Here is a 14159-nt window from a genome sequence, read left to right as displayed (position 1 = left end):
AGGTCATGCTCAACCTCCTTAGCAATCAGGGAAATGCAAATCAAAACAACTTTGAGATATCATCTTACACCTGTCAGAATGGCTAAAATAAAAAACTCCAATGATAGCCTTTGCTGGAGAGGCTGTGGAGGAAGGGGTACCCTCATCCATTGCTGGTGGGAATGCAATCTTTTGCAACCACTTTGGAAATCGGTGTTTCGGTTTCTCAGGAAATTCGGGATCAACTTACCCCTGGACCCAGCAATACCACTCCTGGGAATATACCCAAGAGATGCCCTATCATATGACAAGAGCATTTGTTCAACTATGTTCATAGCAGTATTATTTGTAATAGCCAGAACCTGGAAACAACCTAGATGCCCTTCAATGGAAGAATGGATGAAGAAAGTGTGGAATATCTACACATTAGAGTACTATGCTGCGGTAAAAAACAATGACTTCTGAAGTTTCTTATGAAAGCGAAAGTAGTTGACTAGCCTAAGGACCTCCGTGGAAAGGGAGTCTGTAGAGTTGGGGTTCTCACTGCAGTCTGGTTTTATGTGGAATCGATGTGTTCAGGGAGGAACCCACAGAATGTGAGGAGGAGAGACTGCATCGAATTTGCCTGGTGTGCTGGCTTTCTCCTGGGGGACCTTCCTTTCTTGTTTCCAGAAATTCTGTCAAAACACTTCAAGCAAAAGGAAAGGTTTCATTCCCTGGTAAGTATGCAGGGCAGTAATGAAAGCTTTCCCATTTAATAATAAGCATTCAAAAGATTTGAAATTAATAAAGCTGTTCAAAATTCCTAGGCTGTTTAAACTGGTATTTTTTAAAGTTTCTGTAAATTATATTTCAGTAGGATGGAATCTGACAGGTAACAGAGATACCCACTAAAGAAAGTTCTGTGTGGCCAGGCCCATATCCACTGGAATCTGACAGAGTAAAGACCTAATTCTCCACCCAGGGGAATACTACGCACTGCTTTAGCAATGAGGCACGAGAGTAGTGTGTGTTTGGTGCCCAAATGTGACGACCAAAGCATCTTCCTCTTACTGTAGCCTCACTCCCACTCGCCTGATGGAGAAACACTGTACATGCACAGATACACAATGCACTACACACATGTATTAACACATACATGGATGGTGTTGGGGGTGTATAATCTGCAAATAGCCTCGAAAGATGGGAGCACATAGATGATGCATTCTTAATTCTTATTTTGCATGTCATTCTTCCCTGTTTTGATGTTTGTGTATCAATAGAATTTGCTCTTTTAATTGAGCTAGTGAGGTGATAAATGTCCAAGAAAGTGCCTCTCTCACACACATACACGCTTCGTGGGTCCCTTCCTTTGGGCCTGACTTTTGCTGGCACTACGTGTCATTCAAGAGACTTGTCCCCTACCAGTGGCAGGTCTGCAGGTGCAGGTGCTTTTGCTCAGCTCCTTTAGTGTCCCAGAAATGGATTTTATTAGGCAAGGTGGAAATGTTCCTTTGAACATGAGGGTCAGCTGGAAATCAGATGAGCAGCAGTCTGGAGGGAGAATCTTGACAGCAGGTGCTAACGAGAACACAGTATGCAGGTTGTCCCCAAGTGGGGCAATTCCAATTGTAGACATGTCCTGCGTCCTGTGTACTATGCTCCACACAGGGCTCCTTCCGAGTTCACTCAGACAGAAGACACCATGTAGTGCCACCAGGTGGGATTGTCTCAGCAGTCCCAGCTGGTCTACTTCCTTCAGCCACAGCACCAGTCCCAGGGAGATGCATCTCCCGACAGTTTCCTTTGTGCCAGAGAGCAAGTGTAGGTAGACAGGGATGGAGGTGCCTGTGTTGCCTTTGTTTTCTCTGTGAAAAGGGAATGTGAACGTGAAATGTCCAGAGCTGCAGCTGCCTGGACATTCTCCCTGACCCTTACTTCAGTTCGGTTTGGTATATAGGTACATATCAGTTATATATTCTGAGGTTGCAAAACCAATTTATGGTGGTATTATCACACACACACACACACACACACACACACACACACACGCACGTATGTATCCAGATGAAAGACTATTGTCATGTCTGTGAGGCATTGTAGAACCCAGCTAGCTGTGCTCTTTGCTAGGCTGTCCCACCACATTATGGTATCACAACCTATGATATTATATTTATAAAGGTATCACATAGTGTCTGGCATGCGGTAAGAAGTGCTATAGGACAGCTTTGTGCTCACGTATCTCATGAAAGTCTGATTTTTGTGGCCATTTTTTGATCCAATGAAACAAGCAGTTTCATGCAGCTCAGTCTCTGGGCATTGCCCATCTCTCGGTGCCTCCTGTTGAGCTAGAACTCACATCACCAAAACTCTAACCAGATTAAGCTGATCTCTATAGCAACCACACACATGCATATGATTTCTATATTCCCAATTGAAATATTTTTAAAAGAACAGACAAATCGCAAGTATGTTTCCAAATGCAAGACTGTTTCCATGTCTCTGAAGCATAGCTGGTTGTGCTCCTTATCAAGCTATTGTCTGTCTGTCTAGACCACCATGCTGTCCCTACTTTGAGATACTTGGACCATTCCCATTTCTGTTTGTCCGTCTGATATCTGATCAGGTCTGCCAGTAGGGGGCCACAGAGAGAGACTACAAAGATGCTGGAAGACAGGCAATGCCCAGTCTGCTTCCTCTGCGCTCCCGGTTTCTGCCTGGCCTGCCTTACGCCACTGGGCTGTGCAGCTCATTGCCTTCTCACCTGGCTCGGGTATACCGACTGAACTGTCAGTTGGCCAAAGTTGACTCCCAAAAGCCTGTCTGCTGCTTGTTGTGCACTGTGCCCTGTTAGGACCGTGGAGCATATCAGCTTGTTGAATTCTTCTATCAACCCTGCAAGCTATGCATTCCCTTCACGTTGTAGCTGAGAAATGGTCTCCAGGCTGTTACTGCCTTTGTCTTGTCACCAAGTGACCGGTGCTGTATCTGAGCTAGGTCCATGGCTGCAGTAGAGCACACTAGACATCTAGCTACCCATTCCTCTCCTTGCGTGGCAGAGCCAGGTCCGTGGTTGCAGTAGAGCACAATAGGCTTCTAGCTATGCCATTCCTCTCCTTGCATGGCAATTTTAGGGTATGGATGCTTTCTTCCACTGAGCTGGGAAGCCCAGATAAGGAAGAATGTTCTTTTGTTTTGTGCAAGTTACTGTGTGTCAACTGTCCCCAGGCCTCAGCCAGAAACTGTACCTTGTGTCTGCCTTCTCAGAGGCACTTGGATTTGTCTTTGTTCTGTTTGTAATGTGCACAGGGATGGGCTATTAATCATGCTGCAGGCCAGGCGGCACAGCACCGCTGGAATAATGAATTGCCCAACGCCTGCCCAAACGAGTCACACCGTGGTCACGAAGGAGACTTATCTCTGCCTTGCTCTCCTATCGTGCTCTCTTCCCTGCTCATCTCCAGTGGTAGTCTTGCCAGTGGTAGTGCGAGCATTTCCCCCTTTATTTAAGTTCTGAAGTGTCTTTGGATCCACTAAGTTATCTAAAGCTTAAACAGGGCTTGTCAGGGATATTTAGAACCTCCAACATAGGCAGTTAAGCAAAGCTTACAAGCAGCTTTGGGTCTATATGATCAAGAATTTAAGAATATAACTATCTCTCTTTTAAAAATGGAATAACTCCAGTACAAAACGATACTCACCAAGCAGTAGTCAAGTGACTGGCCTGGCCAAGTGACTAGACAAGGAAAGATACACAGGCTGTTTGGATGGGATGATAGGGGCTCTGATGTGAACAGGAAGGCTAACAAAGAGGGACATCTTTTCTTTACTGACCATCCCTTCTTCCTGTGGAACAATTCGAGGAAGGCATAGCAGGTGAGACTTCCCATTTTCCTACAGTCAAGCTCTTTCTCTTCATATTTTCTCCTACTATTACTGTATATATACATGCATATATATGTACACATACTACATATACATACATGAAAACCTGTGCATAATATAAATGTGTATACATGCATACACATATACACAGCTATAAACACACACACATATACATATACACACACATATGATCATTTGCAAATATCATGCTTAGAATCATCTGGAGTCATGCTGTCCAGAGCTGATGTGATGAGCATAGCTTCAGAAACTCTGCCTGCTGCCTTTCTGCCCTGGTGTCATTCATCAGTTGGCAATGACCTCAGGCTGCAAGACGGGTACTATAACTCTAGACACCATGTTTGTATTCAAGGCATGAAGAAGTGGAAAGGAGCTTGTAGGACACCACCAGCTGTATTAGCTCCCTATCTTGGGAAAGCACAAACTCCCAGGCTTGTTTGTGTATGTTTCATGGGTCATAGCTCTGGCCAGAAATGTAGCCCACTGCTGGGGTGCCAGGATACACAAGTGCAGCTTTGGGGTACCATGAAATGGAGGTGACAGTGGCAGTGGGGTTCAGGTTAGCCAACAAGTGATGTCTGCCAGAAGTGCATGGAAGAAAACCATGACAACCAAACTGGGGGCCATGGACCCTCACCCAGCAGTGCAGGAAGGAAAATCCATATGCTTGAGCCCCGTTGTGCACCAGATTTTGTGCTAGGCAGCGTTCCTGAAAACATGCATGCCACCAGCACCTTCTGTGCCGTTGAGAAAGCTAAGCTGGGCAGCATTCTGCAAGTCACTAAATCAGGAACGTGGAATCAAGTCTGGCTGTGTCTGCTTTTGAAACATGTTCTCTCTACCAACCTACATCTCCTCTAGGAAGCTAAGGCTAGCTTTGCAGCATAGGAATGGGATGTCACTGAATCTCTGCTCCTTTGTTTCTCCAACACCTCACTCACTTGTGGACAGAGTAAGAGTCAGGGACAATTATTTGTGGGTTGCTGACTTAAAGATGAATTCTCTAGACCTGGCATTGTGATAACAGAGCCAGCTCCATTTTCTATATGGACTCAGTGATCTGGGGGAAGGAGGTCTGTGAAGACAGCAGGCAGCCTGGACCATGGCTCCTTTCCTGTTCATTCATCACATCTATAAATAGAGTTTACTATGTACCATACTGTCCAGTCAACAAAACAAAGACCAACAAAACACAGGCTTATTGCCCCCTCGCTCCCTCTCTCTTTCTCTTTCTCTCCCTCTCTCCATCTCCCTCCTTCTCCATCTCTCTCCCTCTCCCTGTTCCCACCCTGGGTGTGTGTGTGTGTGTGTGCATTATGTGTTGAGGCAAAGGGCATATAAAACACAGACTGCATTAAACTAGTGATGTGTCAATAGACAGGATAGTGATGGCCATCACCTGTGTGAGCGGCTAACGCGAGAAAAGCCAGTGTTTGGCACAGCAGAAGGAAGCTGCCGGGATCCAGACTTCCTCAAGGGTGGAGGGAGAAAAGAGAGGCCAGCTTGCACATCCCCATGGGTCTGTCCTCTTTGCCACCTCTCCTCCATGTGAGAAAGTTTGAACAGAAACTCAGAAACAGAAATGAGCCTGGCTGCGCTGTAATTTTTCTCTCTCTGAAGGTTGGCCTGGAGCCCTCTCAGCTTGTTGCCGACATTTCTTTTCAAATGTGTGAACTGTCACACAGCACAGAGCACCCTGGGCCTGAAGGCCATTCCAATCCACCCCTACCCTGGCAGTTAGCAGCAGAGAGCCTTGCTTCCTCATGCTCCAGAGATACTCTGTTCCGAGGCTTTTGGGAAACGGCTGGAGAAAATAGCAAGTCCTGAGGACACTGGAGTACTATTAGAACAGCACAGGGACCTTTGATGCTGACTCTCCACTTCCAGCTCTTCTCCGTTTCCTGTCTGACACCACCCATACAGGTGGTGTCTTGATGTTCTCTCCTGTTCCAAAGCCACTCTGTGCGCCAACTGTAAAGCCAGGTACAAGAGAGCCATGTTCTCATCTTTGTCGCGTTACACACCTGAGCCAACACAAGAAACGGTCATTTGATGGAACACGCACATTCTGAGAGTGTTTATATCATCTAGAGTTCTGGAAGAAATCCGGAAAAGGAACAGAGAGCGAGGACAGCAGTTGACTCCCCGCACTGCTGTGTTGGCCCAGCACCTCAGTGTCCCCATTGCTACCTGCTCTAAGGGGACTGCAATCTGGGAGGTAGGCGAGGCACCCAGTATATCCCTTTGTATATCTTAAGGAACTCTGCTCATATACTGAGCAGGCTGCCTGCCAGTCACAGGCTACTGAGGAATTCAGTGCCAGGGAATGACTCAGCATGTAGTCCATGACTCCCTTCCAATTATACCCTCCCCCCACACACACCTTCTTGTGCCCTTGACATTTGTTTGATGGGGATAGCAAGGAAGCTTCACTTTGATATTTATAATTTGAGTGCAAAGGAGAATTACAAGGAAGAATTTTGAATAATGTACATAAAACCCCTAAAACCCTGGGAGTGTGATGGCAGATGATATCAGAATGCAATCCCTGGACCTTAGGTGTTTTTACCCATCAGCTGAGAGGAGGGAGCAGCAAGCATCCTCTGGGCTTGTTTCATGGTTTCCTCCTTGTCCTGTTGACATGGGATGACGTTCTTAGAGATCACCACACATGAATAGAGAGACATGGAGATTCCTTCCAGTAAAGCGGGAAGCCCTGGCCATGGAAAACTCTGACTAGGACATGACAGTCAGCCAAATGTAAGAAGGCAAGGTAGAAGCACTCGGGAGGCAGAGGCAGGCAGATCTCTGTGAGTTCGAGGCCAGCCTGGTCTACAAGAGATAGTTTTAGGATAGGCTTCAACGCTACAGAGAAACCCTGTCTTGAAAAACAAAAAAGAAGGCAGTTAGAGCTGAAGACCTGTCCTCCATGGCAGTCTATAAATGAGCGAGAGAGCCTGTACTGAAATGCCCGTGAAGTCCCCCCTCAGAACCTCCCATCCTCGTCCTGTCATTGTAACGGCTACAATGTTGTGCACTGGACACATTGAATGTGACTAATACCTACTAAATGGTTCGGAAGTTCTGAGTTTATTTAGAAAGCATAAAAGCTTGTCCCCAAGGCTTAGACACCAGGGTTTGCAACCATTTTCTGTAGAGTAGCCCAAACTGGACACACTCCAAATATCTCTCAGCAAGTGTATCTGACTCCAGTACATCCGCTTAGTAGAATACTGCTAAAATGACAAAAAGACACAAATATCAAAATATGATGCAATCAGGAGGGCCTTCCAGAATGTTTCATGAGTGAAAAAAAAAAAACAGATGCAAAGGGCCACCTACTTTTTTTTTTTTATGAAATTTGGAAGATGTAATCTACAGTGATGGAAAGAGAGCCGGGAAAGAAGGGGAAACCCACAAGGGGAGAGTGCAGTCTCCTGGGGGTTATACTTGCTGCCTTGACATGATGGCGGAGTCGCAGGAGTGCCACACCTTAGCGGGTGGTATCTTCATACATGTGCAATGTACTATGTAACAGCTATAGCCCAATAAAAGCATTGAAAGAAAAAACTGTGTCTGAGACGAAGAGCAGATGGGAGGGGGACCCTATCTGGGAGGAGGAAGGAGACTAACAAGAGTGTGGAAGGGGAAAAGAGGAGGCTGGAAGAGAGATGGGAGGAAAGTAGATGCTAGGCAGATGTAATAGTATCGTGAAACCCTTATTTTACACAAGTTAAAAAACTGGAAACAGCAAAATTTCCTATGGCTCCACTGACATGTAAGTCTCAGTAATAAATTAACTTTAAAAGCCCTTATATGTGTTTTCATACGTTTATTGGAAACATACCATATGCCAGGCACCAGGAAAAATACGTGCAGAGAAAAGCGAGCGTGACTCCTCCAGCTCCGCAGCTGGGTGGGAGAAATAGGTTTGCAAACAGACAATGGATTGACTTCCCCATAGGCAGTTCTGAAGTCATTACCAGGTTTAACCAAATTGTCCTCTGTTAATTGAATTTGTGTGTATCTGTGCTTTCTTGTTTTACAGAGTGACTTGTGGTCTTTGGGAATCACCGCCATCGAGATGGCAGAAGGAGCACCCCGTAAGTTCCTTCCCTGGGTAACATTTGCTGCTGGGTGGTCCTGCGGGTCCTGCAGGCTCCTTGCCAGGCCTGCGGTTGGACTCCTTCTGCTCCACTGAGCCTGGCATGGGTCTGCTCTGGCATATTTAAGGAGCAGGAGGATCTTAAATCAGCCAGGATGTCTGTTCATTTCAGAGCAGCGTGGTTTTGCTAGGAAAAAGAACACTAACCTGGGCGAGTCTTTTTGCCTTACCCACTTACAGTGGGGCTCACTCCTGAGGCACTCTGCCTCACACAGAACTTGGCGCAACCACAGACAATGTCAGCTCCCATGTACAGAGCTCCAAAGCTCAATTCCTAGGCGCAGCTTTCACAAGCACCTGCACTCAGAGGCTGCGCCTCTTCTGGAAATATTAGAATTTGGGATTAAAGATGTCCCTGCCCTTATAGGAGCAGTGTCCCAGATGCTTGCAATCTTGAGAACCTCCCTAGTCCCTTGGAACTTTGCTCTAGCACCAAAGAAGACCTCTGGAAGCTGTTGCCGTGGTGGAGGATTGAGGCTGTACCTCCCAGAACTCCCTGACTGTCCCTGTCAGTGCCAACCTTAGTAGACACCAACACACCCTTTCCTGGAAGACATGGGTTCACTTTGCAGGCAGCTGTGATTCAAGCAACACCCTAATACCTAGCTGTCCCTGCCTGGGACTACAGGACATCTAGGACCCACCTTCCCTCCTCCACCCTGGGCTAGGATTGCATCACTATAGCATGACTCTTTGCTGGCCCCTGCTCCATCCCCTAGGAGTGTCCTTGCATGAGCATTCCCATGCCTTCACACCTTCTTATCCACCCCTTGCAGAGCTGAAAAGACCTGCAAAGACATTCGTGACCGTTCATTCTTAGACTCAGGACTCTCAGAGTCCACGCTGCCCTCTTATTTTCCTTAAGTTCCTTGAATCCATGTGCGGCGTGATTGACTTGGACGTGTTTGTTGACAAAATTTTCTTTGCTCATGATGACATTTGTGAGTCGCCAAATTTCAGATACCACACTCTTAAAAGTGTGTTATCATTCTGAGTGGTAGACAAGACTAAAAATAAACTACCCACAGACTCCTCTGGCATCGAGGGAGCATATATTCTCAATCTTGGTACCAAAAAAAATGTATTCTCACTGTTAGAAAGTAAGCAATAGGATATGTGGATTGAAATTAGAATGTAGAGTGTGCTCACGATATTGTTTATGAGCTGACTTCATCCCGTGGTCATCCTGGGGCTGGAGGGTTTCAAACTCAAGGCACCCCATGAAACCTGAAAGCTGCTCGGGACATTTGGTGTCCTGGCAGGGTACCAAGAGCCTAGAAATGTGTGTAGATAGCAGTGCTTGCATGAACCTCCAATAGGGAGATAGGGCTGTGGCTGTGGATGTCTTGATGCCTCATAGATTATAGCTTAGGCTTTTGTTAAAGAAAATTACCTCAGCCACGCCAATCATAGCTGACATCTGCTGCTGTTGATTTTGAATGGCAGCTGGCTACCTACAGCAGAGATGGCTAATGTTTGGCCCTTTAGCTTATTTTCCTTATGACATGAAGTTGTGGTTACTAGGATTGTTAGTATCTGCTTAAAATGGGCATTTTATGATATTCATCTAATTAGACACTAGCCCTTTGAAAAGCTTGCTCAACAGAGTATCTGGGCATCTGACCCCTTCCTAGCAGGCGCCTTATGGACACTGAACACTTGTGCAGTGTTTTCTGCACAGCTAAGATGGTAGCGTGGATTTGGCCTCTGACTGGCTCTGGTTCTTGTTTTCGGTCTCCCACAGCCCTCTGTGACATGCATCCTATGAGAGCCCTCTTCCTCATCCCCCGGAACCCAGCACCTCGCCTCAAGTCTAAGAAGTGGTGAGTTTGCCCTCCAGTAGTTTGCAGATATGAGGACAAAGCTTTCTTGTGCTCCTTCCTGTGTGTGTGTGTGTATGTGTGTGTGTGTGTGTGTATGTGTGTGTGTGTGTGTATGTGTGTGTGTATGTGTGTGTGTGTATGTGTGTGTATGTTTGTGTGTGTGTGTGTGTGAACATGTGTCTGCTGCAGGTGCACATGTGTGCTTGAGTGCAGAGGCCATGGGTTGACCTCAATTATCATTCACAGTGGCTTCCTTACCTTAGTTTTATAGAAAGGGTGTTTCATTACACAGAGGTCACCACTTTGCCTGGACTGGCTGGCCAGTGAGACCCATCAATCCCCCTGGCTCAGGTTTCATAACACTGAGGTTACAGACACATGCTACTGTACCTGGCTACTGTACCATGTGTGTGCTGGGGATCTGAACTCGGGTCCTTGTGCTTGCAGGACAAGCACTGTATTGACTTAGCCATGTGCTCAGCCTCTCTGAGATCTTTTGAATTGCCTCGGATCCCTCTCCAGGTCCTTCCGGGTGGATTAGAAGGATGCATCCCGCAGCATGCAGGTGACATTCTGCAAGCTACCATTCATCTTGGACTAGCAGCTTCATTAACTGCTGTCAGTACAGCACATTGTTAACCCTATCCTCACGGCAAAGAGCCATTAGCCAAAATGAAACCCAAGTAATGGCACGCAAACGCCATGATTTATGACCGCAGTGTGTTTTCCTGACTACATGGCACTTTTCATCAGAGATGTGACGATTTAGAGTCAGCTCATTAGATTGACTGGCTTCTAGTCCTCAAGACAGTGGTTCCCCGCACACCCACACAGACCCGCTAATGGTCCATGCGATGTCTCTGGCATGGGAAATTGTGGATCTTTGTGGGGTTTTTTTTAGTCTCTTTCTCTCTGTGACAGGGCATGCTGGCTTCCTATTTTGGGGAAAGCAGTATAACCTTTGTTCTTAGTAAGCTTGTCCTGACATGAAGGTGACTTGTTCTAAAGAACTACCACATGCACACTATCATGAGGGGCCATGATGGGAATGTGGATGGTGAACGATCTGGTGAGGTGTGAAAATGGAGTCCTCAGGTTAAGCCGGATATGAGCTGTCACTTCCGTTTGTACATCTTATTATTCTGTAACAAAAATCTGATGTTCCCCTCCCCTGCTACAGAAGTGGCATGGCCTTCTTTTACATTCTTTCATCTCTGGTTCTTCTTGTCTTGGAGTTAATCCCTGCCCCCCTGTGACCTCCTACTATTCTCCCTCCTAGATGTAAGTCCTGGGCAGTTCAACTGAAAAGGAACAAGTCATTTGGCCCTTTTCATATGACTTGAGGCTCAGGCCCTTGACTGGCGTCCTCGTGTTTCCCACCCACAGCACACACCCACCACATAGAGCAGGCTTAATTAGTACCAATCAGCTGGTAATGACATAGCAACCCCAGCTGAATGGAGGAAAGGCACACTACAGAGAGAGGGGAAGGAAACAGAAAAGCCACCAGCAATGACAGTCTCTAAGTCGCCAGACCGGCAAGGGGGAGTGTGAGTTGCTATTGGTAACCGAAGGCAAAGCTTTTCTGCTCTCCTTCCTCTCAGAGGGTCACCGTGGTACCAGACGCGTTCTCTCCCCAGCAACAGCCTTTCATTGGGCACCATGAAGAGCACAAGAGGACCCTTCCTCTCTCTGCTGCCATTTCTTCTCTCTCCTCCCGGGATCCCACTCCCGGAGAGGGGAGCCAGCTCCGTTCCCTCCCCTGGAAGCAACAGCAGCGACATAGCAAAGCCTGCTGCCTGCCAGATTCCTGCTTGGAGTGTGCCAAGCTCCCTAGGAGAGCCTGCTATGTGGCGCGGGTATTACTTCCTGTCCCCTGCCGCTAAGCCTCCTCCCCTTTCTTCACGGTTCTGGGGAGATATTTTGAGCTCACCCACAGAGGCCATCCAGAGGTATGTCACCTAAGGGGCCGCGTCTATCCCTGCACTGTTTCTGGGACAAAACTCCTGACAAAGCCCACAATTAGAGAAGTGACACAGTCTGTCACGAGGGGAAATTAAGGCAGTGGGGGTGTGAAACAGTTGTCACACTATGTCCACAGTCAAGAGCCAGAGAGAGGTGAGTGCTGATGTTCAGGTGTGCTCCTCCTTCCTCTTCATTAAAACAGAGACTCTAATCCGTGCACAGTGCTGCCCACATTCAAGACAGATCTTCCCCCCTAGATTGCACCTGCCATCTGGTCGTGCCCTTACCACCACACTTGGGTGTATGTCTCCCAGGTGATTCCAGGTCTGGGTAGGCCGGCAATGAAGATGAAACACCTCAAGTCCACCCTTGTCTGCTGGACACTCAGACATATCATTTAAGCTTTAAAATTCCACCCCTGGACCTCGAAGACTCATGATCATCTCATAGAGCAATGTAGATTTAGTTCATCTTTAAGAGTCCCCCAAATCTAAACAGTTTGAGATCTAATTGCTCAAAAGCCCAAAGTCTCTGGTGATACCCAAGGTAGTCTCTTAGCTGTGATAACCTGTAAAGTTAAAAACTAAGTCAACTATTTCTGATTTACAGTGCACAAAATGAAAGTTTTCATTCTAAGAGGAAAGGAATATGGTGACAGAAAGGGAAAATAGGGCATAGGCCAGGACTGCACCTAGCATGGGAAACAAATCCCATAGCTCCATTCCAAGCATCTCACACCGTGGTAGTGTCCTCTGGTCTCCACTGGCCTTGCCTCTCTTGCTCTATCTCCAGCACACACAGCCTGTCTTAGAATGGCTTTCCTCAGTGAACACCCCACAATCCTGGCTCTCTGACATCCTGAGTGAGGCTTCCTTTCACAGCCCTATGTCCGGGCTCATGGGGCCTTCCTGAAGAGGATCTGACTCTGCCACCCATTGCCTGACCTCAGCAGCTTTTGAAAACCTTGCTGCAAGTCCTCCATGCCCACAGGGAGCTGGGTCCTCTTATATCAATCATTAACCAAGAAAATGCCCCTATAAGACTTGCCTGCGGGCTAATCTGATAGAGGCATTTTCTCATTTGAAGATAGCTCTTCCCAAAAGACCCTAGATTGTATCAAGTTGACAAAAAAAAAAAAAAAAAAAAAAAAAAACCCTAGCCAGTACACACCAGACCCACAAGCCTCACTATTTTTCACACTCCATGCCTGCTGTCAGGGCACTTTTGTTTCGAGAAAGGATAAAGGTGTGTGTGTGTTCCAAATAAAATAATGATGATATAAAGTAGATGTCATGAAATATTCTAAATAAATTGAATTTGCAAGTTTGTATTGTGACTGTGTACTTCATCAAAATCAAAACCCACAAGCTTTGAAATTAACCTTTTCTGTTCAGTTTTTTTGAAATCAAATATATCTAGATCAATTCCCTTAATGAACATTGTGCAGTCACATGCTCGATACCATTTTAGCTAGCAATGGACAGGACCACCTGGTGACTCTGGCCAACTCCACTGAGCAGAAATATTCTGTGATGTCTCACAAGAACAATGTCGTATTTCAAACATCTCCCTGTCACTGAACAGGGCTTGACAGTGCCCATTTTATTCAACAGAAGTTTGTGTGTGTGTGTGTGTGTGTGTGTGTGTGTGTGTGTGTGTGTATGCACACACACGCATGGGGGATATTAGTAATGTCTCATTTCTGTGTTGCAGTCCTTAGGAAAGAATTTTCTCTTCCTTGAGTCCAGTGGTACTCAGATAATTGTCAAATGTCCCTGCAGTGTGCTCGTGCTAATCACAAGAAGCATTTTAAAGGGATTAACTTGAATAAGTTCTGGAGACGGTTGTATTTGCAGTCACAGAAATGGGCCCAGAAAAGTTAAGCCATTTGTCATGAGTCATACAGTAAGTGCTGAAGTCCAAGGAAGAGAAATGGGGTAGTGAGAACTAGCATAGGGCCATGACAGACTTTCAAGGCCAAATTTGTCAATGTGGATGTAAGCAACTTCGGTGTGTAACTGGGGTGAGTCTGTCGAACCTCAGACTGTAAACACCAAACACTAGCCACTAGCATTCCCTTTCCATCCAAAGTCATCCATCTCTCGTGCCCATCACCTCTTGTCATGCAGCACTTCATCCGCCTCTTGGCAAGACTGTGTCACTAACCTTCCTGGGGGTTACCTTTTATTATTTAAGTTATTTTTAATTATTTAATTACATTATTATTATTATTCTAAGAGACAATGCTAAGTTACCAACAGTACTCTAAATTTACTTTTAACCCATTGAAACACCCAGTGAGCAGGTATTCAGCACCCATGAAGTACTGTGATTAAATGTGCAAT

The 14159-nt window shown here is 46.4% G+C and overlaps 1 protein-coding gene across 13 annotated transcripts in view; it reads left to right on the top strand.

The window, feature by feature from the left end:
- Tnik (TRAF2 and NCK interacting kinase) overlaps window positions 1-14159 on the top strand; it is a 440041-nt gene that overhangs the window by 295565 nt on the left and 130317 nt on the right. For all 13 annotated transcript variants that reach the window (XM_041658945.1, XM_041658944.1, XM_041658954.1 and 10 more), the window contains exons 8-9: window positions 7910-7964; window positions 9771-9849. In XM_041658945.1, the coding sequence (XP_041514879.1) occupies window positions 7910-7964; window positions 9771-9849 (134 nt within the window). The remainder of the gene's footprint in view (window positions 1-7909; window positions 7965-9770; window positions 9850-14159) is intronic.

The sequence above is a fragment of the Microtus oregoni genome, unplaced genomic scaffold (assembly GCF_018167655.1).
Source record: "Microtus oregoni isolate MIOR12 unplaced genomic scaffold, Mior012 000010F_ref0000083, whole genome shotgun sequence".
Taxonomy (NCBI): domain Eukaryota; kingdom Metazoa; phylum Chordata; class Mammalia; order Rodentia; family Cricetidae; genus Microtus; species Microtus oregoni.
The sequence above is the reverse complement of the archived record's forward strand: the minus strand, read 5'-3'. Positions and strand labels throughout refer to the sequence as shown.